Below are 27,585 nucleotides of genomic sequence, written 5' to 3'. Positions count from 1 at the left end.
GACAGGAGCCAGGTGTGCTTCTTCAAACTTCTGTTTGACCCTGAGAGCTTCATGTAGACTTCTGAAGTAAGCTGAATTTGTTTAGTGGGCTAACACCAGTTGCTCTTGCTTGTGTCCAAAGAACCCTAATAGAAATGGGAAATGCTTGGAGGCATTCACATCAGAGCCTAAAGACTAATCTCTTAGGGGAACAGGGAGCAAACACCAGGATCGTGTTTGCTGAAAGGGAGCAAGGGATGTACTGACAGGACATAAGAAACTAAGGCCCTGCAGACGAGCTTTGCTGGCTTCCCAGTGATGCTGCCGTGGTCCTGCTACTGGTGTGTCTACCTGGAGGGGTCAAAATAGCGTCAAATAGAGGGGGAAATTTCTGTGTGCTTAGAATCCAGTTCTCACTCAGATGCCACTCAGAGCTCTGGCAACACTCAATGATAAAAGTAATAATAATAAATATTTATATAGCACTTGTGTGCTGGGCACTGTTATAAATGTGATATAAATACTAACTCATTTAATTCTCATAACAATATCTTTTATTAAATGGTTATATTACTTTTTCTATCTATTTATCTATCTATCTCTCAATCAACAGATGAGGAAACATCAAGGAGAGATTTTAATAATTTACCCAAATCATAAACTAGAAAGTGGCAGAACTGGGGTTCAAATCAAGGTACAGAGTCTGTGCTCTCACCTATGAATTTGAATCTTAGCTCCACCGCTACTGTCTGGGAAAGTTATTTAACCTCTCTGGCCTCAGTTTCTCCATCTGCCCAGTGGGGATAATGATAGCATCTGCCTGAAGGTAGATAAAATAAGGTGTTTGAAGCAGTGCCTAGTACAGAGTAAGCACTATCAAAAAGTTATTTTGTAACAGACACTATAAAAACAATTGAGTGTATATTCTTTATAGAGGTTAGCACAGAAAAAATCGTGAGTTTTCTCATGATCACCTGTGTTCTATGCAATGACCTTTGTAGCTCTTCATACAAAGAGCATGAAATGATAAAAAGTCATTTTTGTTCTTCCCACACTCATTTCGGGAGACAAGACAAAAGTAAATTTTGTTTTAGGGACATGAGCCTGGGGCGTAAGGACAGACAGCAAACCACCGCCCACAGGAGCAGAGTGTGACCAGCTTCCCCAGCACGGGCCTCACTGGGAGAGCCGGACATGGGCTCTGGGCTGCCACCTCCCTTCCATAATTAACCATTCTGAACCTCAATTTCCTCATCCATAAACGGTGGGTGCCTCTTTGGGGTGACCTGGGGATTAAAGGAGATCATTCATTCATTCAGTATTTTTGCTGGGCATTAAGGGTGCAAAGATTAAGGAAAAACAGGCCCTGCCTTTGCGGAGCCCACAGTGCCGTGGTAGAGGCTTTGAGGAAATTGTTCTACTGCACTTCAGCAAGTTAAATACTCGGATGGAGAGAGGCACTGGTGGATGGGGTCGGGGGGGCCAGGTTTTGGGGTAGGGAGAGGTCTGGGGTCAGGGCTTGGTTCTGGAGAATGTAATAGACCTGAATCTTGAAGGCCATTTTGAGCAGACAAGTGAGAAGTCGAGGCACTTTTGGAGAATTTCAAGTAATTCTTTATAGTTCTTGAGTTTGAGTTGGGTTGTGGCAGGCGAGGATAAGGGATGAACAGTACTGATGACAATACCAAGCACCGAAGACTTTATTTTTTTATCTCATTTTCAATCCTCCTAACTGCTTTATGTGATAGGAGGTATTTAGTATCCATATTTTACAAATGAGGAAGCAGAGACTCAGAGAACTTAAATGACTTGCCCAAGGTCACACAGCTGGTGAGTGGTGAAGCTGGTATTCAAGCAGTCTGGACCCAGAATTTATCCTGAAGGCCAAGAGGACTTTAAGCCTGTGCATTTTAGAATGAATTTGAGGCCAGGGAATAGGGATAAGTCTAAGGCAGGGGAGCAATTAGAAGTCTACTGTAGTAAACCATGGAAAATGACTGAGTGTCTGAATTAAAGCAGAGGCAGGAGGGAGAGAGAAAGGAAAGGGATTTGAGAGACGTCTTGAATGTCCCAATGGGTCACTCAAATGGACATGTCCAGCAGGCAGTTATATGAGTTCGAAATGAAGGAGTCAGATCTGGGTTGGAGATACACATCTGGGCTCCTAGTTAGATGAAATTCCTGGGGTGAAGAGCAGAGGGTCGGGGGAACTCATGGAGGGGTGCAGTGGGGTGGGGAGAGGACACAAATTTGAGGCCTGCAGATTGTATCCAGGCTACAGATCTGTTTGATTTGGCTTACAGTATTAAAATAGTAAAAACGAAAGTTGCCAACATTTAAAAAATTGAGAAATTTCCCGTAAAAATAAGATTTGTGGGTGTTCTTGACAATGTGTGCAATCCGACCAGGTGATGCCGACAGATAAGGGCTAGCAGTCCCCTTTTTGCAGTGCCGGTGCTCTCTAGCTTGTCACAGTGGCCAGGTGTCCTCTTCTTTTTCATTCTGGACACCTGCCCTGCCCCTGCAGGTATTTTATTGTATGACCTCAGATTTAAGGTTTGGGAAGAGGAAGCAGAGTTTCCCAGGAAACCAAGAATGAGTAGTCAGACAAGTGGTGTCAGTGACCTGCAGGGCTGAGAGGTTGGCAGTGACAATGCCTGGCACAAATCAGTCACATGCAGATGAGTAGTGTCTTTGAGGTTTGGTCACCTGGAGCTGCCTTTAGCCTAAACACTTAGTGGAGCGTTGGGGCAAGATTTGTAGGAGCAGATGGAAGGATGCATGTTAAAAAATGATTTCAAGAAGCTTTGTTGCAAAGAGGAATTTGCGGTTGGGAGATTTTATTTTGTTACTTTTTAATATGTGAGCGACTTGTGCATATCCGTATAAGGACACCTGTGATATGATAACACTTTCTTTATTTGTCCTTGACTTACAGTTTATAACTACAAGGAGTCCAGTCTTAGCCTTGGTAGTTCTTAAAACAGGGTATAGAATGGAGTGAAGTGCTTTACGTCTGAAGACAGCCCTGCCAACTTCAGATCTTACCAGTGTTAAATGCATATTTGCTCTTTTAATACGTAAGCAGCGGTGCCTTAAGGTGGGTAGGTCTGCGTTGGAACAACAGCAGGTTAAGTCAAGCAGTGCCCACGTGGTGATTCATCCCCTGTGTTGACTCATGTGTCTGTACGCTTCCATTTTCTTTTATCATTTCCAGGTGGAATCTGCGTGATGCTCTTAATCAGCATCACTTCTATTGCAATCTGGCGTAGGGTGTTTTTATTGCTTTTATGCCATATGCCAATTTTTCCATTTACTTTTTTGTGTTTGTTTTATGATCTAACTTGATCCAAAATCTTATCTTCTGAGTGTGTTAGAACTTATCTATCTTGTCTTTGATGAACACTCTTTTTATTAAGGAAAAAAATATATCGCCCTTCTTCAGCGGCTAATAAATAAACTGCTTTGCTTCTGTGGTGACCACTATTTCAAAAGCACATTTGCTGTGATTTTTCTTTTCTCCCAGTAATGCAATGGGCAAGAGAGACTTTAAAGTTCGACGTGGAATGGAAGCAGGCAGTAGCCAAGCCATGTGACAAATGTCAACCAACTAATTGATTCATCAATTAATTCAACAAATAATTTTTGAGAACCTACTGTGTGTCAGGTGAGGTTCTGGGTACTTGGGACATGGTGGTGTAAATGATAGACACAAATTCCTGCCTCCATGGAGCTCATATCTGAGTGGGGAAACAAACGATAAATAAGATAAAGAAATAAAATATATGTCCCTAAGTGTATTTTAGGGCATGATAATGCTAAAGAGAAAATATAAAGCAAAGAGGGCAAACAGGAATTTTGTTGGGGGCTATTTTAGATAGGGTAACCAAGGAAAGTCTCATTTGGAAGATATCATTTGAGTTAAGATCTGAAAGAAGTGAGGAAACAAGCCATGCAATCCCCTGGGGATAAAGCATTCCAGGCATAGAGATCAGCCCGTGCAAAGGCCCTGAGGCAGGAATGCGCCTCACTTGGCATGATTAAGGAATAGCAGGGAGACCAGTAAGCTGCATGGTAATGAAAGAGAGTGATAGGAGTCCCAGATGAAGTCAGATGAGTACAGTGGGGGAGCGAAGGGAGTTTTACTTTGAGTAACATGGAAACCACTGAAGGGTTAAACATAGGAGTGACACGATGTGACATATTCTAACAAGATCTCTAGTTAAGGGATTCTTAACCCTTTTTGTGCCAGGGATCCCTTTGGTAGTCTGGGGGAGCCTAGGGACCACTTGTCAGAACAGCGTTTTTAAATGCAAAAATAAAAGCCATAGGATATAAGGGAATCCAATTGTATGGAAATACCATTATCAAAATATTTAAACCAATTTGTGATTTAGCAATATACGTGCTTCTTTATTAACTCCTTAAAGTAAATCTAGCAGTAGGTCTGTAACTACTGTGATTCCAAAGAAATCATGAATGTACGTGATATTTTGAGAGACCTGCAACAACTCTGATATGATATGAAATTATCTGGGATTTCTGTCGGGGTGAAGTCACAGGTACAGCCAATACTGCCCTTGCCCACTGCCTGCATTTTTAATGGAGGAATTGCTAAATTTCAGTTCAAGATTAGTGAAAATCAAGATTTTTTTTTCCCATCTAATTTCAAGGACCTTCTGAATTCTCTGTGCAGACCCTTGCTCTGTTAGGTGGGAAATAGATTAAATGGGATACAAAAGAGCATGGGGTGATCTAATGAAATGTTGCGATGTTTCTGCTTGTGTCGCTCTCTGCATTGTCGGAAGGAATTGCTGGAATTCACTGCTTGCCATTTCAGGTCACTGCACTTCCTGGTGGACTGTGGAACCCAGTGACAACCTCCAAATTATGAGACATTCTAGGAACAGTGATAGCTCCAAGAGGTTTTTTTATCTTTCTCTGACTGGTTCCTTGTGGCTAAATAGTTCGGAGACCTGGGATATGGTCCCTTAGTTTCAGCAGATTCTCTGTATGGCACGTGAGATCCATTCTCCTTTCCTAGTGACATCTTGCACCTCGGTTAATTCCTAGCTCACACAGGTGTGGATGGTAAGGGCAGAGTTCTTTATATTCTAAGAAGAAATAATCTATATAAATATCTCTGGGTCATGTGGCTACATATTGGCCAAACTCATGTATTTTCTGCTCCCTGTACATACCACAGCTTTCTAGCCCTCACATCTCTACACGTATTCTTGCCTTTCCTTGGAGAGTGGCCTTACTCTTACTTGTCTCCTTTACTTGTTCATATCTGACCCGACCTCAGGGCTCAGCTCAAATGCCACCTGTTCATGTGGTTGTCCCTACTTCCCGGAGGGACCTGTTACCTCCTCTGAACTTTTGTGGCACCTTCTTGGTTCCTCTCCTCGTGATACCTGACATACGCTGCCTTGTAGTGCAGCTATTTATTTACCTCTTTACCCTCCTACAACCTCTTCTAAGCTCCTTAAGCTCTGAGGGCAAGAGTGATGTTGTCTTTTGTCTTCGTAGTTCACAGGACCATGCCTGCCAGAAAGCAGACGTGAATGAACAGCAGAAGCAGAAGCTGCAGATGACACAGGAGGACATCCGCGGAGCATTCGATCTCACCCAAATCCGTAAGTTCACGTCATGTCCATCCCACCCCCCTCTCCCCTCCCCCAATACCGACCAGGGCTGCTTAGGACTTCCTATTTCCCAAGTAGAATAACTATTTTCATAAGAGTTTTATAATACTTGTAAAGAAATTCATACACTGTTGAGAGGTACAGAATAGAAAGCAAAAATCACCCCAAATTTCATCATCCAGACAGAATGTATTTAACATTTTGGTGTATATTCTTACAGATTTTTTTTTCACTTTATAAAGTCATACATATTTTATAAAGATCAGATCAAGCCATATATTGTATTATACTTATTTTTATTTTCACTTAGCATATTGTGACTGTCTTTTCATGAGTCTCCAGGCAGTGGAGCATAGTGGTTAAGAGAATGGCTTTAGATCATTATTGTTTGAATTTAAACTTGAAGCTATCACTTAATAAGCTATTGACCCTGTAGATAGTTTTCTCCATTTACCAGTTTCTCCATCTGTAAAATGAATCCACTATAAATACTACTTGTACAAGTGTTGTGAGGATTAAATGTGTTCTGACCCATAGAACTCAGGGCCTGACTCAGTACGTGGGAGCTCTTACTGTCATTATTTCAGCATTAGTAATGGCCACAGAGTCTTCCACGGCATGGCCACCTCTGAATCTATTGAACCATTCCTTTGTTGACGGGGGTTTAGGTTGCCTTTGACTTTTCACTCTTGTGAATAATTCATGATGCAGTGAATATCCTTGTACTTACATCCTTGCACACTTGTCTGCTTTATTTCCTCAGGATATATTCCAAAATGTGAGACTGTGGGATTTTGTGATACACGTTGCTACGCTGTCCTCCAGGAGGTTTCCTTTAACTGATTTACACCACTATTAACGTTGTGTAATATTTTTTTTCCCTACTCCCTCCAAAACTGCTTGCTTTCGTTGCTCATTTTATCCCTGTGTTAGTGCAGATGTTTGATGCATCAGCCACTGAAAATATGGGGACAGATGAGGCCGAGGGTACACTCAAAAGCCCCCAGGTGGGCTGATTTGCTGCAGCCTAAGCCCCTGCTTTTGGTCAGCCACGCTGCAGGGGGACTCCTGCAAGGTGGAGGGTCCAGGGCAATTCCTTCTTGGGGCCACTGGAATGGCGGCAGTCATGTGGGCCACTCAGGGTGGACCCAGAGCCCTGTCAACACGTGGGGATGACTATGTTGGGGTCAGTGGCTGTGCAGTCCTGTGCTCTTATGAGATGCACATCCTTCCATGGGGCTTTTCCTGGCTTTCCTTTTGTAGATTGTCTTTGGAGGTACTCAGCAGCAGTCCGCTGCCTCCCTCTGCTCCCCGGGGAGGTTGTCTAGGAACACAGATCCCAAGGAGAGGGGAGTGGGGTTTACTTACCCTTAGGGATTTCTGGAGATGGCATTGCATTTATTCACTCTGGATGGCCAAGAGAAATGTAATTTATATTAACCTTTCAAATATGATTTGGAGTCTTTGCTTTGGAAAGCACTTACTGGTTTTTTCTCTGAAGACCAGAACTTCTATAAATTTATTTTTAATCCCCAAATATATTAGATCCTGAGAAGTTTTTATTATCTTCTTGAGATAGAGAAAAACAGAGAAAAAAAATCATTGTTAATTCAAGGATTTCTCATATTAACTTAAGATACTTCTTGAAATTTGATAATTTGGAAAAAGTAAGTAGTTTGGAGATATTCTTAGTAATCTAGGGTCTGAATCCACTGGAAGGAGTTGTATTATTCTGATTGCTTTGGATTATAGAATTTAAATATAAGTATAACACTTCTGGCACACAAATCCAATTATGGTAGTCTGATTGTGATAGTTTCATTTTATTTAAGCAAAACCTTGGACCACAATTCTCTTTAGTTAAGTAAGATAGAGGTAGGGTCGAATTTCACCTTTTGTTACTTTTCTTATTGTTTCATTACTCTCAGATTTTATTGAAAACTGGTCTGTGATTGATGAATAGTGGCAAGACTACAAAACTGACACGTAATTGCGTTTTTCCTGGGGTATCCATGAGTTTCCACAAGATTGGAGCTTTGGTCAGGAGTGGGTCTGGTCAGGAGGAATAGCAGTGCCTGTAGAAAGCTGTAGTAAGCCATGTCTTTGAAACTGTATTAGTGCACGTGCACTGTGTGTCATTCCAGCACCAACAGTGTTGTCAAGTGTAAGACAGACACTCAGAGAAAATCACTAACCTTTACTCTGGACTCAAATTGCATGAAACATGCTTTGAATTTCAACAAAAGGTTAACTTTGCTTTTATCTTTCCTCATTTGCAAAGTTTTGCTTGTCTGACACTGGAAATGCCACCGGAATTCACTGGAAATGAATTCTAGAAGAACAAGTATTCGGGAGAATATCCCCAGCCCCTGTCAGCGGATGAAGTATTAGTACAATCTGTCATTCTGAGCTTTCTGAACTTACAGCTCCCAAACAGATGTTTGAGGTCTTTCTTTTCTCCTTGTAGAGCAGTGGTTCACAACTGGGGAGTGTTTTGCTCTCCAGGAGACATTTGGCAATATCTGGAGATGTTTTGGTGTTACCAACCCTGGGGGCCAGAAGGAGGTGTGCTGCTGGCATCTAGTGGGTAGAGGCCAGGGATGCTGCTAAACGTCCTACGGTACACAGGACGGCCTCCACAAAAGGAATGATCTGGCCTTAAAATGTCAATGCTGCCGAGGCTGAGAAATCCTGCTGTGTAGAAGGTAGGAGGGTCAGGATGTCTCCAGGGAAACTGGCTGGCTGCCAGGAGCGTGCTCAAAGGTGCAGTTCACCTGCTACCCTTATCACAGTTTAGGGTCAGGCTCTTTCTCAGCCTTGCAACTTCAGATCCTAACTTTCAGGTGTCCCAGAGCTAATCAGACTCTGGGAGGTTGACTCGCATGGAGACTCACAGGAAATTGAGTAACTTACCTCTTCCTGCCTTATTAAGTTTCACCAGTACCTAGAACTAGAGGACAGAGTGATGCTTGTGCTGGTCGCAGAGCTCATTGGTTCCCTGTTGGCCAGGTGCTTGGGAGCTCAAGTTGCCAGGAAGTGCCTTGGGGAGCTTGGAAGCAGAACAAGAGGAGATTTTTGGCTGCCTAATGATACCTGAACCTCTGAGGTCTGGACACTTAAAACTCCACTCAAGGTGCATCACATCGGGTTGGAGATGCTGCGTCTTCAGGATAAACTCTTCTCCTTTAGAAAGAACTGGGATGGGTCTTGGCAACTAACTTTGATCTTTTACACTTTCCTCCTCTGCTTCCATTGCTGATCAACTGCCTTCCATTATCCATATTGACTCTTTTAATTAATGCACTCTTTAGTCTTATTGGCTTAGGGGAGAGGAATTGGTTCAATAAAAATGTGTCAAGCACCATTGTGTAACGGGGATAATTAATATGAAGATTGATGTTAGGACACTGTCCCTAATTGGAGGCTTCTCAGTCTAGTGGGTGGCACTGAGGTCACAACATTTCAGAAAAATGTGAGCAGGGCAGTGACAAGTACACTCAGGATTCTTTGCAAGTACAGGGGACACAGACTTATGTTGCAATGTCACTTGGAGTGTCTGCTTTGATCTCTCAGGCACTGATTTTGTGGTGTAATTTTTGGAGGGCAACCTTATTCCTGTGATTCTGAGTCCCGGGAGAAGGGCATAGGCAGTCATGATCACTCCTGTGTACTGTGTGCTTGTCCATTTAATTTTCCTCGTTCTATTCCAAGATTGGATACCCGCTCTCTGGATGATGGAAGAGTCCAATATGCCACTTAAATCTTCACCTTTTCCCTCTCAGTAATGGAGGCCGTCATTTTGTATATGTTTGAATGTTGTAGTCAACCCGCAAGGAAATAGAGCCTGCCTGGAGGGAAGTCCAAGGATGCTGCAGAGGGTCTCCCTTTTCGTTGTGAAGAGAGGAGTTCTGCAGAGGCCAGCAATACTTGAGTGAGCTTGTCAGGTTTTGCCAGGATCCTGCTGAATCACTCAGCAAAGTCAGAAACCTACTTAAGCGCAGAATCACAAGCAATACTCTCTTCTTAGTTAAACATTGATAGGGATCTTAGGAACATAGAGAAATGGAAACATTTAGTGGTTTTGTTAAGCAGGAATGGGAGAATGTGTTGGATGTACACATTTTTCTTCCCCATAGCCTGCTAATTTGGGCCACGTTCTTTCCACCTCTCCTAATCCTTCCCTAACCTCCCCCAACTAGTAAAAGTAGATCTTGATTTTCTACACTAATTGAAATCAGACAGACCTACCTGACTTTGAATCTGGGCTCTGGCACTCACTGGGTCTGGGACTTTGGGCAAATAGCTCCTCTGAGCCTCACTGTCCCACCCATAAGATGGGAATGACCACATAGAGGGGTTGAGGATAGGGGAAATGTGTATGAAACTCCTGAGAAGGTTCTTGGCATGTTGTAGGGACTCAGAAAATGCTAGTTATCATTTTTTATCATTTTGTGTGGAGAGGTCACACTTAGAATGTGAATGCCCTGAGATGGGTGTGAATTGGCATAGCATCACACTGAGAGGTATTGACTGATGTATGTCTTCCAAACATCCGGTTATTTTGGACAGGAGTCATGGTGATGGAAAATGGAGCAAGGCACAAGAATTCTGAATTTTGGGGGGAAGGAGAGAGAAAGGACCTGCCTGGGATGTTATCATTCATCAGACATTGATGGAAGGGCTACTGGGCACCAGTTTCTGTAAAAAAAGATATACTTGGCGAACCTCATGGTCTGTCACTGGGCCAGCCCTGTCCTTCTGTGATGAGCCGGTGCCCATAGTGCTTGGGGTTTCTTGGAAGTGCTGATTAGCCTAAGTACTTTGTTAATTTTTTCTTCAGTAATTGATATAGTCATATCAAAGCTATTTGCAGTTAACTATGTCCCAATCAGATTAATCTTACCTTCCCTTAAAATGTGCTACATTTGGAATGGTGCCTGATAGGGAAAAGAGGACTATACACGTGTGCTATATCCTTTAAAAAAGACACAGCAGCATTTTTGCGTTGCAGTGGAACGCAGATATTTGAGGCTGACCTAATAGTGTGCTGCTGGGAGGCTGTGGAAGAGAAAAAGGAGGAAGAGGAGAAGGAGGAGGAGGAGGAGGAGGAAAGGGAGGACTTTAGCTCCTGAATTGATTTTCTTTACCCCTGTTGAGATTTCTCTACCTCTTCTGCCAAGAGTCCTGTCTCAGAAGTTCATTTTTGGTAGAGCTACATTTTTTTCTGGATCTTTCCTTTCTATCATCTCCATTAGAGGTGGAAATTCACTGAAGGATTGCTCTGGCCTTGTTGGAACCTCTGTTCCTGCTTTGCTCCCCCTCCGTTGCCCCCTTGATGTTGGTAGGACAGCATGACTTGTTATTGTTTGGTTTGGGCCTGTGAGCTCCTGGAGGGGAGGCAGGGGCAGGCACTGTGTCTTGTTTGTAGTCTCAGTGCCTAGGATTCCAAGCAGATCTCAGACTAGAATGAATGTTTGTTTAATGACTGACAGAGCCGGAGGCACGTCTTTCACTTCCTTTCTGAAGCTCAGAATCAGTCTTTTCTTCTCCCCCTTCAACCTCTCTTTTGGACCTAGCGTTGATTGCAAAACATGAAAATCAATGGCTGGATGCTTAGATACCAGTATAAATCTATGGGAATGCATCAACATGAGGCAAGGTTTACCTCATTGGGATTTGGAATTTTTTTTTTTCTTTCTTTAACTTATTCAGAGAGAGCAATTGCAATTTGTCCTTTTGTTTTGATACAAACTTAACTCTCCCCTCATACACACCACACACACACAGGCACACACACTCATGCACACACACGCACGTGCCTTAACCGGAGGGCTCTGATGTAGCATGGGTATCATTTCTGATCTGTGAAATACAGCAATGGACTAATAAAGCAAAATTGAATTTGGCCAGCCTTTAAAACCTATTGATTTCAAATTAGAGCAGCAGTGTTAATTCTATTAGGGCAGTCACACTCAGAACTTGGTATCTGGAATGGATTAAAAGGTACTCATTTGGAAGTTTATAAATATATCCTTGATGAATTAGCTAGGAGAATAACACTCCTGTAAGAAGCTGTGTGGGAGGCGAGTGACTGCGGCCTAATGCTTGTGCCTTGTTTTATCTTTGGATGTTTTGTTGGCCTCAGGGTCAGTGGGGATGTCCCAAGTGTCCACTGTGGTCAAGGTCTGAGAGCCCTTAAGCCAGCTGCTGTTATGAATCAGGTCCTGGGGCTTCGTAATGTCTTTCTATCCACATGTCCAGTGGGAGTGATGGTTGCGTGGGAGGAAAAGACCGCCCCCTCCCTGAGAGTTAGATGGGGCTCTAAGATATGGGTCTAATCAGGCAAGGGCCCAGAGCACCGAGTCTGAGATAGAATGTCTTGGATGTGTTTCTTCCTTGGAACTACAGCCTGACTGGTGGTTTCTTCTGCAGGTGAGAGTGATTTCCCAGCCATTGATTTGGCCAGGACAACCAGAAAACAGGATTCTTATCTTCTTTTTGGCCGCTAAATGCCTATGTGCACCACACATTCCAGTGAAGGAAGAAGAGCAGAACTTATTGGATGACGATGGATATTCTACTGGGCAGGATGAGGGCAGAGTGTGTGACATCAACACCACAAGGGTAAGAGCTGCCTCTCTGGATTTTTCTCTTGCACCATTGTTTATCAAAGGAAGGGGAGAGTGAACCTTACAGTGTAGTGACAAAATGAAGGTCAGACACCAGGAAGACTATTCTTACTGTAAAATCCACTGAGCAGTTGGGGTAGATGACTAAAGGAGAAGGGACAGTGCCAGCTTGGAAGGATTAGGTTGGGTTGTACTGGTGGATTCAGCAGGCCAACTATGGAAGATTCCATATTCTACATTGCTCCTATTCCCTTTTGACATTTAGAGTTCAGTCTTGAAAGAGTAACACTACTGTTATTGTGACAAGATTTCATTTGTGTCCATTTGAGTCAGTCTGGCTTAAAATGGGAACTGTGGAGCTGGGGTTGGTGAGAGTCTGGCTCCGGTCCCAGATTGGAGGCTTAGCAAGATCACCTGGCACAGAGACACACTTTTGTTTGAGCCACATAATGTTGAAAACATGTTGGATCAATTCTAATTAAAGTTGAGCTATGCCACATAAAAATCAGGATTTCCAGGTTCTCTGGAGCACTATAAGATACACCTTTACTGGCCCTCTGTTCTTACGAAGCACTCTGGCGCTGAGTAGCCTCTGCCTCTGGATAGTTCACCACAGTCCCCAACCAGCCCGCTTCATTTGTTCAGCTTACCTGCTTGGCCACTGGAGGCATTTCATTTTGCCTTGCCTGGTCTAGATCATTTTGCTAGCTCTTCGACAAAAATAGTGATAGCTTTTGTTAATTCTTCCAGATAGAAGTGAGTATCTTTCACTAGACTATGGGCAGCAATTAGCAGAAGGGGCTGTGCTATGGAGATGACAATACGTGATCCCTTCCATGGAAGAGCTTAGAGTCTAGTGATAGCAATGGTCAGACTTGTGGGGGGTAAGGAGAACTGTAAAGAAATTACAATATCTTGTGTGGGTGCCAAAATAAAAGCGCACCTGAAGAGCAGTGGGGGAAGGTGAGTAGAGTGGGGCAGTTGGGGGGAGAACTATTCATTTGGCCTAGGCTCATTCAAATTCTCCAAAACTCCTGCCCCTGGATGGCAGGTCTTCACTGTTCCAGCCATTTATGTGGGCTCCTCTATGTAACATGACTCAGTTGGAGACTTGGTGGGTACCTACTGCAGTTAAGGCTCCACTCTTGTGGCAAAGTCCACATTTTTCCTATTTCTGGTTGATAATCTTTTGTCTGTGATTCTTTGCTTTTTGCAAATAGGACAGATTGCTACGTATTTGGCTCACTTAATCACTCAGTCCTTTGAGCAGCCCTCTGCTTGGAGATGAGCTGTGTGAATTACAGGGAGGGCTGGAGTTTCCAGAGGGGAGCAGCCACAGTAAATAGAGGTCTGGAGGGAGTGAAGACCACTCTAATGTGACTGTCTCACATGGAGGGAGCAAGAGAGTGAAAGGAGTTGGGGTAGGGGGTAGTGGGGAAAAGGTACGGTTAGCTTAATCTCCTATTTTGGAATAAGGTTTTACATGTATCCTGTGCTTTGTGTTTTCAAAATATTTTTGCATTTATTAATTTACCATCAAGGTGCGTTTATCATCTTTTATAGATCAAGAATCTATCCACACAAGGTCGTGTAGCTGGCAAGTGGCAGCTTAAAGACAAGTTTTTGGAGTCCTTGATTTTCTCTTTTCTTTAGTTGGTTCTGAAAACTCAGCATGGATAAAGGAACCTGGTGGGTTTGTTTCGTTCAGCTCAACATTTAAAAGTTGGGTTCAGGTTATGAATGTTCTGAAGTAGGGCAACCTGGGACCCCAATGACTACTTGGACCTGGGCCATTGATGTATGGTCAGCTGTGCCCTGTGCTGTCAGAACATTTCAGACCTGGAGCAGACCTAGTGGGGAGTTTCCTTGCTGTCTACTTGCCCAATGGGACTCACATGTTATGCCCTGGCTTCCTCACTGGCTGGGCTGAACCATTGGGAAGGCTACTGGAGGGAATGGCTCCATGGAGGAGCCTCAGGATGCCCAGGGAATTCTGATCCCTGGAAACAAAGACTCAGATTCAGAAGGCTTTTTGAAGTTCCATGTGTTCTGCACTCTGGCTCTGCACATGTCCTTCTAGATGTCTCATAAACAGCTGCTTGTTTCTCAGAATTGCACTATTTTAGCTGCTGCAAAAAACACTCTGATTCACAAAGGGCTGGACCGACGACAACCAGAATCTCCATTTTCAAATCCACATAATGGATAATTCAATGCCATTGACATGTCGTCATACTCTCTGCTCTTCTCTGGCCTTCATTGATTTCCGATTTTCTTTTTACTCGTTGCTCACACCAGTTCACAGGGAGCTTGCTGTAAGAGAAGATGATCACCGAGGAAGGTGCCTGGTGGGAGGGTGCTCAATCCGTGGGTGTGGATTGAGTTTAGATTTTCAATTCTGTTTACGTTTGTTTGGTTCTATTTGGAATATTCTTACATGGAATGGCCAGAAATAGAATTTAGCATCATCTACCCATTTTAAATGCATAAATGATTTTTTCTTTTAAATTTAGTAGAATGAAGTATAGCTCTTAGAAGAATGCTCCAAAAAGATGGCAATATTAGTGCTAAAAAATGCCATATTTTTTTCTTTGATGAAAGGACCAATGTAGATTGTGGGCAAATGGGAAGGAAAAAAGAATCTAGGTTTTTGTTTACTTTTGTGGAATTGATTTTAAAAAGTGGCTCTGCCCAATAAAATACTGACTTCTATTTGTTATACTTCTGAGCAAAGCAAGCCACTCATGCACAGTGCATGTATACGTGCCAGCCTTGAAAAGACACAGTTTTCAAAGTATTTTCTAAGTGAGTCTGAGAGCATAAAGCAGAGAGAGGGAAGTGGACTAGGAAGAGGTGAGTAAGAGGTTAATAGCTTTGAAATGGCTTCACAGGTGCCACTTGGAGAGAAGTGGTTCAATGTGGTTTTTCATGTAAGCTGCCAGTGAATATCTTGGACTTTTGACATCTTTTTCTTTCTTTTCAATCTTACAAACATCAAGAAGCTCAAGGTGGCCAAATACAGTATATAGTGTTCTCACCACGAGTGATTTGGGTTGATAGTAGGTAGAGAGATTGATACAGTGAGCCTAAGCTCTTTTTGAGGAAGAGAATGAAAATAACAATTGATTTTTCTACCGTGTGGCCAAATGCCTTTTGTACCCACATGTGTGTCTGATTGGAGACCCCATGAGCTCTCAGCGTGCTAGTACCAAACCCCTACTAAAGAGTATGGCATTCTTTAACAAGCATGACTGATAAAACATGTCAATTCGAAGATCAGCCAGTCCCTCTTCCCTCCCACTTAAAAAAAAAAATTTAAATACTCATATGTGAGGTATAGTGGGAGCAGTCTGCCCCATCAAAGCTGAATAATGTTGGCCAAACGCTGAGCCTCATGTTTTTCTATTGGCAACATGGGGACATAAGATCTACCACTTAGGATTATTGGAGAGTTAAAGGAAGTGATTCATTCATTCAGTGACATTACTCATTGTCTACTAGTGTCCAGGTACTGACTGAGCTGCTGGGAATTAAAGAATGGACAAGAGTGTATATGAAAGCACTTACTACAATGAACAGCCAAAAAAGGTGCTTAGTAAATTTTTCTTAAAACATTTTCGATAGAGAACTTTAACATATATAAAAATAGAATAATACATTTAAGTCCTCTGTACTCATCATTCAGCTGCAACAATTATCAATTTATGGCCCGAGCAATGTCTTATATGATCAATGTCAAACCTCCTCCCCCACATCCTCCGGTGTCCTCGGTGGATTATTTTGAAATGAATCTCAAATGTGGTACAATTTTATGCATAAAATTTTAGAATATATATTACAAAAGATAAGATTCTTTTTAAGAGCATAATTACAATACCTTTAGCACATTGAAAAATTAACCATAATTCTTTTATATTATCAAGTGTTTAGTTGGTGTGCAATTGTCCCTGATTTTCATATATTTTTTAAGCATTTGGCAAGTTAGGATCTGTACAAAGCCCACATATTGGATCTATTTGATATGTCCCTTGTTTGATCTGGGTCATTTGTCCTGTACGAGTTTCCACAGTGTGAATTTTGTTGATTGTGTCCCTACAGTGTCATTGAACATGCCCCTCTGAAATCTCTATTTGATTTATACTGGTAAGTCTAGAGTCTCCATAAAATTTTGCCCTGATTTTTTGGGGGGGTTGTAATACTATAAAATTGCGTATATATATTTCTATCAGGAGGCACGTTATATCCAATTGTCTCTTTTTTGTTATGCTAAGCTTGATCATTGCTCTCAGGTGTTGTTACTCTGATCTACCTCTTATGAAGTTCCCCATCAGTTTTTTATCTGCATTTTAGCAGCCATTTGTAATCATTGCTGGATCTGTTATTTCACTATGAGTTGCAAAATAGTGAGATTTTAATTCTATCATTCCTTCATTAGTTGGAATACCTTTTTAAATAATAGTTTTATTGTGATATATTTCACTTAAAATAAAATTTTCCTTTTTAAAATGTATAATTCAGTGGCTCTTAGTATATTCGTAAGGTTGTGCAACCATCTAATTCCAGACATTTTTATCACCCATAAAAGAAACACATAACCATTAGCAGTCGCATTCCATTCTCCTTTCCTCCCAACCCCTAGCAACTTCTAATCTACTTTCTGTCTCTATGGTTTACTTATTCTGGATATTTCATATAAATGGAATCATACAATATGTGGCCTTTTTTGGTCTGCCTTCTTTCATTAGCACAAGGTTTTCAAAGTTCATCCATGTTGTAGCATGAATCAGTATTTTGTTCCTTTTTATGGCCAATTAGTATTCTATTGCATGGATATATCATTTTGTTTAACTATTCATCAATTGATGGACATTTGGGTTGTTTCCCCTTTTTGTCTATTATGAATAATGCTACTATGAACGTTAATGTAAATATTTTTGATTGAACATATGTTTTCAGTTCTTTGGGGAATATACCTAGGAGTGGAATTGCTGGATCCTATCGTAACTCTGTATTTAACTTTTTGAAAAATGGGCCTAAATTGTTTTCCAAAATGTCAGCACCATTTTAAATTACCATCAGCAATGCATGAAGGTTCCAATTTCTCCACATCCTCACTAACACTTGTATTATAATACAACACTTGTATTATTATTACTTTTTGGTTATAGCCATCCTAGCGGTGTGAAGTGATATCTCATTGTGATTTTGATTTGCATTTCCCTAATGACTAATGATGTTGAACATCTTTTCATGCACTTTTTGGGCATTTGTATATCTTCAGAGAAATGTCTACTAAAATCCTTTGCTCATTTTTAAGTAGATTCTTTGTCTTTTTATTGTTGAGTTTAAGGGTTCCTTATCTATGCTGGATAGTAAACCCGTATCAGATATATGATTTGCAAACACTTTCTGCCATTTTGTGGATTGTCTTTTCACTTTTTTAATACTTGTCCTCTGACTTGATAAAGTCCTTTGAAGCACAAAATTTTTAATTTTGATGAAGTCGATCTATTTAATTTATCTTTTATTTTATTGTCATTTTGGTGTCTTATCTAAGAAGTCGTTGCCTAATCCAAGGTCACAAAACTTTATGCCTGTATTTTCTTGTAAGAATTTTATAGTTTTAGTACCTATCCTTAGGTCTTTCATCCACTTTAAGTTAATTTTTGCATATGGTGTGAGGTAGGCATCCGTTTCATTCTTTTGCATGTGGCTATCCAGTTGTCCTAATATCATGTATTGAAAAGACTATTTTTCCCCCATTGGATTGCTTGACACTCTTGTAGAAAATCAGTTGGCCATAGATAGGGCTTATTTTTGGATTCTCAGTTCTATTCCCTTGATCAACCTGTGTATCCTATGTCAGTACCACCTTGTCTTGGTTACTGTAGCTTTGTGGCAAGTTTTGAAACCATGAAATATGAGTCTTCCAACTTTGTTCTTTTTCAAGATTGTTTGTCCATTCTGGGTCTCTTACATTTGCATATGAATTTTAGAATTAGCTGGTCAATTTCTGAAAAAAAGGCAGCAAAATATTTTGATAAGAGTTGTGTTGAACCTATAGATTAGTTTGAGGGATTATTGCTGTTTTAACAATAGTAAATCTTTTAATCCATGAATTTGGGATGTCTTTCTATTTATTTATGTCTAAAATTTCTTTCAATAGTATTTGTAGGTTTCATTGTACAAGTTTGCACCATTTTTGTTAAATTTATTCCTACATAATATCTTTTTGATGATTTTGTAAATGGAATTTTCTTAATTTCATATTTGTGTTTTCTCATTGCTCATGTATAGAAATACAATTGATCTTTGGATATTGATTTTGTATTCTGCAACATTGCTGAATTTATTTATTTGTTCTAATAACTATTTTTGGTGTGTGTATCCCATAGGATTTTCTAGATACATGACCACGTCATCTGCAAATAGTATTTTTGGGCTTTGTTGCTAGGTACATCTGTATTTATAATTCTTATGCTTTCTTGATGAATTGACCCTTTTATTATTATAAAATGCTATTTGTCTCTAGTAACAGTTTTTATCTTAAATTTTGTTTTGTAGATAGTTGTATAACCACTTCTGTTCTCTTTCAGGTACTGTTTGCATCCTTTTACTTTCAACCTGTTTATATTTTTAAATCTAGATAAATATTTTCAGGAGTACCATTTTACTTGTTTCTGTTACTATTGTTTTTGAATTATTGGAATATTTTTATAAGGAAAAATTTTCCTCATTGCCTACTATATGTTTCTTCTAAGGTGCAATTCATGCAGGAAGGCAGGATAAATGTTTGATTTTTCTCTTTATTTCTTGCATTACAGAATAATGGGTTGGTACTCAAGCACCTTCCAAACATGATCAATGTATTTCTTTCATTTTTAAAAATATCACTAACTCAGGAATTTTAGCATGCTTGATGTGTTTCAGTCCATTGGATATTTTTTTTGTTTTTGATGCACAAATTTCCCTTCTTTGACCAGTAGGAATCTCCTTTTGGCTCTTGCCCTGTCCTTGTTGATAGCTTCCTTGCCTTCTGGTATAACAAGATATTCCAGGTTTATCTTGTCCAGTTACTGCCCCAGACCTTGGATTAGCTATGTCTTCAAGGAGCTCTTGTTCTTTTAGTGAGAAATTGTATTTTGATGCTTCATTTGCATGAACTCAAGATGTTCAATGCTCCTGAATTGGTGTCTTCAGTTGGGTTCTTCAGGAAATAGACTGAGACAGAGATTTATGTGCAGGAAGTCTGCTGGGAGGTGCGCTTGGGATCAGCATCTGTGGGAAATGAAGGAAGGAGGATTGCACAGAGGAAGGAGTTGAACTGAGATAAAGTTGCAACAGAAACCTCGGCTGATCCTATGGAGAGCTCTGGAGCTGGGTTGCCTACCTTGAGAAAAGGATGCTGGGTCTTTATAGCCCCTCATAGATAAGTTATTGGATGTGAGCTGGCCTGAGGAGGGTGTGTGACCTTGGGCAAGGCCACTCTCCTTGGCTAAGAGTGATTCCCAAAGCAGGACTTAGCTGAGAGCCTCTAGCTATTAACACTCCCAGCAGGTGTGAGAGCCTCAGTTCCTAAGGGGAGATGGGGTGATGCTTTACAGCATCTGCTAGAGTTAGTCATTTTGCTCTAGGCCTGTTCAATGGAAATAAGATTTTCTTTTAATAAAAAATAGATCATGAGTTATACTGATATTTCCAATTCAAATTTAGGATTGTTGGATTTACTTAATTTCTTTGATTTTTATATTTGTGTTTCTTTTATTTTGCACCCAAATCTTGAGGGTTCCTAATGGCATTAACATAATCATTTATTTGCTTTACCCTTTGTGTGTGTGTATATAAAAGTTTCAGAAGAATTATACAAATATGAATACTAAAAACATTTTAAGATTTTACAGTTTATTTGTCCTGGGGTGTATAGCACTAGGGATGTACAGTCAGATTATGATGTTTTAAAAAAACCTCTAAATAATTCAGCTCTCTGAGGTTAATGACCAACTTGCTACACAGTAAGGTTAAATTTTTAGGGATTCTATTTTTCATTTTTATTTAATTTTGTGTTGTAATTATGTAAAACATTTACATGGTTCTCCAGTCCACCTTCCAACACTGTCTGCTATGCCCACTTGCTCTCTTCCCATATCTGGAAGAATTTTATTCATTTTTGGTTTATCCTTCCACTGTTTCTTTTTCTTTACATAAGCATGTGTGTGTGTGTCTGTGTGTGTATGTATATATGTGTGTATACATGTGTATATGTGTGTATATATGTATATATAGTCGTAACTTTCCCTTTGTAGATAAATTATAGCATGCTACATACATTTTTCTCTAACTAGCTTTCCCCCCTACTTAAATAATATATTCTAAAAATCACTCTATTGCGTATATAGAGAGAGGGATAGGCCAAACTTATTCACCGAATCATCTATTGATGGATATTTGGATTGTTTCCAGTTATCCAAGTGTTTTCAATCTTTGCCTGTTTCTCTTTGGGAGAAATTTCTACAAGAAAGATTGCTGGGTCAAAGGGTAAATGTGTGTGCAGTTTGGCTAGATCTTAGCAAATTCCCCTCCATAATGGTTCTCCTTTCTTTTGCATCTCCACCTGCAATGTGTGAGTGTCTGCTTCCTCACAGACTCATTCACAGAGTATGTGGTCCAAGTTTTGGACTTTTTTCCAGTTAGATAGATTAGATATGATGCTTCAGCATAGTTTTAATGTGAATGTATCTTATTCTGAGCAAGGTAGAACATTCTTTTTCCTTTTTTAAGGCACATTTAATTTTTTTCTGTTAACTGTCTGTTCCTATCCCTTGTCTGTTTTCCCATTGTTGTTATTGTTTCTATCGTCCATTTTTATCATTGTTGCTCTTATTCTTTTTATCCAAAGGTCTTTATATGTTAGGTATATTAACCTCTTGTCTCTCATATAAGTGGCAAATATTTTTTCCCATATTCTCTTTTTAATGTTGCTTATGGCATGTTTTTTCACACAAAAAATTTTGCTTTTATATAATAAAATTTATTTCTTTTGTTATTTTTTCTATATTTTGAGTCAGCATTAGGAAAGTTTATCCCGCTTATAGAGAAATTGACTCATATTTTTATTTAGTATGTGTGTGGTTGACTTTATACACACACATGTATATACCTTTATATATATATATATCTTATACAAATGTAAATTTATAATTTATAAATATATAAATTATGAATATACATAAGTACGTATACAGATAACTTTGATCTAGTAAATATTTTCTGAATAAGAGTAAAAGAATGGCTGTTAAATAAATGTTGACCTGAATATAGGAATCTTGGAAATAATGATGTTCTGAATCTGCTTTTCTTTATGTCACCTTGAATGTGAACACCATCATGCTGTAGAGTCGTGAGCTCTGGGGTTGGCATAGGGGCCCTGGGTTGGGCCTCTGTTCTAACCCTTAATAGCTGCATAATGCCCACTCATCTCTTCTGATCCTGCTTCCTCGTCTGCAAAATCCCAGGGTAGCAGTGAGGAGCACATGATGTAAGGAGTGTTTGTAATCGACGAGGGACTGTCTGCATCAGAGGGGACCTTCCAACCGTGTATAAAGGCAGGAGCTCCTTCTTCCCTGCCCCTGTCAGCTGCCGTGGACACACAGGGAAGGCAGCACTGTATTCTTGCCACCGTGACTTGGAAAATCTCAGCTTGCCTCTGAGCTGAAGGATGTGATCTGATCCAGAGATGCTTTCCCTTTTCTCTCTTCTGAAAGCCCCACAGCAAGAAACTCCTGGTTTTATGACATGTGTTGCTTGGTGATTAGACTTTGTGGAATGACTGGACCTCATAATGGGCTCTTTCACTGGCATGGAATGAATAAAAAGCAAGGAGGACAGAGCAAAAAGACTGATATCATGGGTGATAGCAGTGTTCTGTAGAGAAGCGACTGCAGAATGATTGGGAAACAGATACATCCCCTCTGCTTACCAGACTGATTTATGCAGATAGTATCATGAAGACTGATGCTGGCTTTCTATCATGTGGCTTTCCAGGCTAGCCAAGGAGATTAAAAATAAGGCACCAGAAGATAGCGTCCATGAAAACTTAATGCCAGCTTAGCTAAATGTAGCTCCTTGGAACATTTTACTACTACCCTTGCCGTGAGCATTAGCCTGCTTTTGGAGCTCTGAAGTTCCATAACTATTTGGACCAAGCCATGAGCTCTGATTTAGGCCCTTCAAAGAAGATATCTAACTAAAAATAGAAAGCAGAGGCGGAAAAAAATCAAGTCTTTTGAAGAGATCAGCAAATCTATTAAATGCTGTGTCAAGCCATAATGTGGTCTCTAGTTTCGTGGGAGCATATTCAGTGTTGATGTCTCGAGAGCAGATGCCCATGCCTTCTTTGTGACCATCGGGTTCCTCCTGGGGTGGATGGCAGAGGGCCGTACTTGAAGGCTGTGTCCTCTAGTGTGTCCTTTTCACAGGAGGAATCTCTTGTCTCACTGACAGCCTTGGCTTTCCATAAGCATAAGGAGAAAGAAATTCCTTTCTGACATTTCTGCCTCCTCTAATGGTGTCGCCATCCACCCACTTATGCAAAGTAGGAAACATATCCTCCTTCAGCCTTTCTGCTTCCTTGTCCCTTCTTTCCATCAATCACCAAGTACTGTCAATTCCACTTTATCAACTGCCCTTGAATTTGTCACTTCCTCTTCTATACACCACCGCTGTATGAGGTCAGGTCCTCTCACCTTCTCTCACTTGCTCTATTGCAGCCCTATCTACTTGGCCCCAGCCTTTCTCTCAAGCAGTCTTGACCCTGCTGTCAGTGGTCTTTCTAAGTCATAGTTACAACCATGTCCACTCACTGATTAAGATCTTGCTTACAAGATAAAGTCTAGACCCTTTAGACTAATATACAAGATCCTTCACAATCTGGCTTCTGCACATCCTTTGGTGCCTGCTGTAGGGAAGGCCCTTTTCCCTTGTTTTGAGCTCTGCTTGAACCTTTAACATTTGAGATGATGGTAACCTCTACTATGATGCTTCTCCAGACAGAAGTCATTGTTCTTTTCTCAATAATCCCAAAGATGCTTGAGTCACTTCTATTATAGTGCTTCCCATATTGGATTATTGGATTGTAATAAGGAAGAAAATGGAGGGTATATAGCATGGGCTTTGGAGTTAATCCAAGCCGGGTTTAAATCCTGGCTCTACCATTTATCTATCCTGTGATCTTAGACTCAGCCTCTCTGAGTATCCATTTTCCTATACACCTAGATCATAGCGTTGGAAGGATTAAATGAAATAATAAGTACAAAGCATCTAATATTACCCAGTAGGAACTCAGTATTTGATAGTCTCCTACCCTTCTTTTATCTACATTATCTGCTCTAAGGAAGCATCATTCTATTGGATAATGGTCAAAATTTATTATTTTCTCTCTGAGAAGTGGGTCTGGTACATCCTAGTTAGTATCAGGACTGAGAACAAGCTATATGTGCTCGGCAAGCATAGACTTGGGTGTCATAGGTTGGAAGTGTGTGAGAGACCATCTGTGATGCGAGGGAGGAGATGGGGGAGGAGAGAGTATGTGTCAGGAAACTGATAGTGCAATTAGCTTAAAAAGGTTTCTCCAAGTCAGTTTCTTCCATTGTGGATGTACCTGAAATCCCATCCCATAAAGTGTAACTATACCTTGAAGATATATGGTACTTAACGACAGGGAGATAATTATATTCTCTGATTGTCCACAACAAACATAGGGAATAGGACTTTCTCTTGAAGGAGTGGAACACTGGAGCATAAGGAGAAACCCACATCTTTTGTAAGAGCTGAGCTGATACCCCAGAGATGTGTGGGTTGGGGGTGAGGTGCAAAGCAGAGGAGAGCGCTCTTTCTGAGGGTGCATGACCGAGCCCTGGGAACAGGGAGAGATGAGCTGTGAGCCAGCCAGCAACTAACCTATCATGTCTGAGTGGAGCATTCCCAAATGCCGGAGCCTTATGGGTGAGACTGGAGATGCTTGTATTGTGTAAGTGACCCTTGCTTTTTTTGGGAGGTGGGAGGTGAATTTTGGATGCTTGATAAATAGAGTAATAGAAATTAGTGTTCATAAAAGTTATATGGCAGTCTTTTCTTTTTCCTAAAAAATGGCCCTATCAACCCTAGTTTTTGAAAAAAACCCCTCTGTTTTGTGTTGATTTTCTTTTAGTCAAAATGTGCAATACTGTATTCCTTTTTATTGTATTTTCTGCTTTGCTTTTAATATAGTCTATCATCCTGGAAAGGGCAGATAAAAATAAGCTTGGCAAGGCACGATGGGACAGTGCTAATGCCATCTTGTGCTCCTTCCAGGTGCAGCGTGAATTTCCTCGTCTCCCTCCCCAGCCAGCTCTCTGCCCTCTGTATCCACCATGGTGTTTGGTGAGTTTTTCCATCGCCCGGGACAAGACGAGGAACTTGTCAACTTGAATGTGGGGGGCTTTAAGCAGTCTGTTGACCAAAGCACCCTCCTGCGGTTTCCTCACACCAGACTTGGGAAGCTGCTCACCTGCCACTCAGAAGAGGCCATTCTGGAGCTGTGCGATGACTACAGTGTGGCCGATAAGGAGTACTATTTTGATCGGAACCCCTCCTTGTTCAGATATGTTTTGAATTTTTATTACACGGGGAAGCTGCATGTCATGGAGGAGCTGTGCGTGTTCTCGTTCTGCCAGGAGATTGAGTACTGGGGCATCAATGAGCTCTTCATCGATTCCTGCTGCAGTAATCGCTACCAGGAACGCAAGGAGGAAAACCACGAGAAGGACTGGGACCAGAAAAGCAATGATGTGAGTACTGACTCCTCTTTCGAAGAGTCGTCTCTGTTTGAAAAGGAGCTGGAGAAGTTTGACAAGCTGCGATTTGGTCAGCTCCGCAAGAAGATCTGGATTCGAATGGAAAACCCAGCCTACTGCCTGTCTGCCAAGCTCATCGCCATTTCTTCCTTGAGTGTGGTACTGGCCTCCATTGTGGCCATGTGTGTTCACAGCATGTCAGAGTTCCAGAATGAGGATGGAGAGGTGGATGACCGTGTGCTGGAAGGTGTGGAGATTGCGTGCATTGCTTGGTTCACTGGAGAGCTTGTCATCCGGCTGGTTGCTGCTCCATGTCAAAAGAAATTCTGGAAAAACCCTCTGAACATAATTGACTTTGTCTCCATTATTCCCTTCTATGCCACGTTGGCTGTAGACACCAAGGAGGAAGAGAGTGAGGACATTGAGAACATGGGCAAAGTGGTCCAGATCCTCAGGCTGATGAGGATTTTCCGAATTCTCAAGCTTGCCCGGCACTCGGTAGGACTTCGCTCTCTAGGTGCCACACTGAGACACAGCTATCATGAAGTTGGGCTGCTGCTTCTCTTCCTATCTGTGGGCATTTCCATCTTTTCTGTGCTTATCTACTCTGTGGAGAAAGATGAGCACACATCCAGCCTCACCAGCATCCCCATCTGCTGGTGGTGGGCCACCATCAGTATGACGACTGTGGGCTATGGAGACACCCACCCAGTCACCTTGGCTGGGAAGCTTATTGCCAGCACCTGCATCATCTGTGGCATCTTGGTTGTGGCCCTTCCTATCACTATCATCTTCAACAAGTTTTCCAAGTACTACCAGAAACAAAAGGACATTGATGTGGACCAGTGCAGCGAGGACCCACCAGAGAAGTGTCATGAGCTACCTTACTTCAACATTAGGGACATTTATGCACAGCGGATGCACACCTTCATTACCAGTCTATCTTCTGTGGGAATTGTGGTGAGCGATCCCGATTCCACAGACGCTTCAAGCATTGAAGACAACGAGGATGTTTATAACATGGCATCCTTGGAGAATTGCACAGCAAAATGAGCAGGGATGTTTGTGCCTGTGTCTTGTGTCCCTTCCCGATGTTAGGTTAACACAGCTTTATAAACCTCAATGGATTCGTTAAAATCATTTAATTCTCAGGGTGTATCTTTCAGCCATAGTTGGACAGTCATTGCTCTGAAATGATAGAATCGTCTTTATTTTTTGTGTGAAGTGAATTAAATGCCTTGTTCTGAAATTTATTTTTTTATAAGAGAGAGTTGTATACGATTTTGGAAAAAACGGTAAATGGTATTGGGTGGGATTTGTTGATATGGCTAATATATCATTCCGTGTTTGTCATTTACTCACATTGAGCTAGCTGTAAATTACTGACAAGTAGAGTCAAAGGCCCAGCTGACCGAAGACTGCATGCATGTAAGAGCCACAAAGTGAGACAACGCATGTAAACCCATGTTCACGTTCTAGACATGCAAATTAGGAGCCTAATAAACTGCCTACTTCAGTATGGAGAATGTCTTAGTTGTATGTTTTATGTCATGTAAGTACATTTCAGTATAGTCAAAGTTGGCTTGGTAGGGAAGTGTTCTTTTTGGAGAACAGAGAGTCCTTTCCTTGTGTTCTTGAATTTTGGACATATACCAACAATGAGCTAGTTCTTTTGTGCAGTGGACGTGGTGGTGGTCGGCAGGTGGAAGGATCATGTCCATGATTAAACCATACTCTCCATTGTACACTGATCAAACATGTACGTGTTTAGGATGTACTCAAATTGACATATATGAATGAAACATGTGCCCTTACAGATATGTTTCAGGGTATGTTTTGTATTTTACAATTTGTTCTGCTAAGATGAAACCTCATCACCTGAAAATTATGCAGAGCAGAGTAAACCCACACACTCATAGGCGCAGGTATGTTCAGTGAATGGAGGAAGGAAAAATGTACAAACAGACAGCTGTGATTCATTATAGCCAGAGGAGTGAAACTTAAATCACTGAAAAAAGCTGTGCCAGCAGCTATAAAATGAGCCAATATTTTAAAATTGCCTTAGAGACAGTAATGTCTGCATCTTATGTAGATACCCCTCACAATGAAAGAAAATATCCATATTCGTTCCCAGAGCAGTGACAGAGCAATTCTATCCCATGCAGAGAGAATTTAGCTAAAGTCTTTTTTTTTAGGTATGCCTTTTTTTTGGTGAAGAAGATTGGCCCTGAGCTAACATTGCCAGTCTTTCCCCCCCTTTTTTTTTCTCCCCAGAGCCCCAGTACATAGTTGTATATCCTAGTTGTAAGTCCTTCTAGTTCTTCTATGTGGGAGGCCACCACAGCATGGCCTGATGGGTGGTGTGTAGGTCTGCGCCCAGGATCTGAACAGGTGAACCCTGGGCCACCAAAGTGGAGCGTGTGAACTTAACCACTATGCAACCAGTCTGGCCCCATAGCTGAAATCTTAATTTTGGAGAAGTTCAGCAACTCTAACTCT

General features: G+C 41.2%; 1 protein-coding gene across 14 annotated transcripts in view; it reads left to right on the top strand.

The window, feature by feature from the left end:
• KCNS3 (potassium voltage-gated channel modifier subfamily S member 3) overlaps positions 1 to 27,585 on the top strand; it is a 190,646-nt gene that overhangs the window by 11,008 nt on the left and 152,053 nt on the right. For 6 of the 14 annotated variants that reach the window (XR_011526679.1, XR_011526676.1, XR_011526677.1 and 3 more), the window contains exons 2-3: positions 5,512 to 5,618; positions 12,060 to 12,251. Coding sequence is in view for 8 of the 14 variants with exons in the window: in XM_070574369.1 (XP_070430470.1) it covers positions 24,664 to 26,139 (1,476 nt within the window). In the remaining 6 variants the exon portion in view is untranslated. Of the gene's footprint in view, positions 1 to 3,505; positions 3,647 to 5,511; positions 5,619 to 12,059; positions 12,252 to 15,757; positions 15,845 to 16,354; positions 16,400 to 24,604; positions 26,613 to 27,585 lie in introns of those variants that run through there. The other 8 variants (XM_008520242.2, XM_070574363.1, XM_070574365.1 and 5 more) reach the window with 4 other exon arrangements.

The sequence above is a fragment of the Equus przewalskii genome, chromosome 14 (genome assembly GCF_037783145.1).
Source record: "Equus przewalskii isolate Varuska chromosome 14, EquPr2, whole genome shotgun sequence".
Taxonomy (NCBI): Eukaryota; Metazoa; Chordata; class Mammalia; order Perissodactyla; family Equidae; genus Equus; species Equus przewalskii.
The sequence above is the reverse complement of the archived record's forward strand: the minus strand, read 5'-3'. Positions and strand labels throughout refer to the sequence as shown.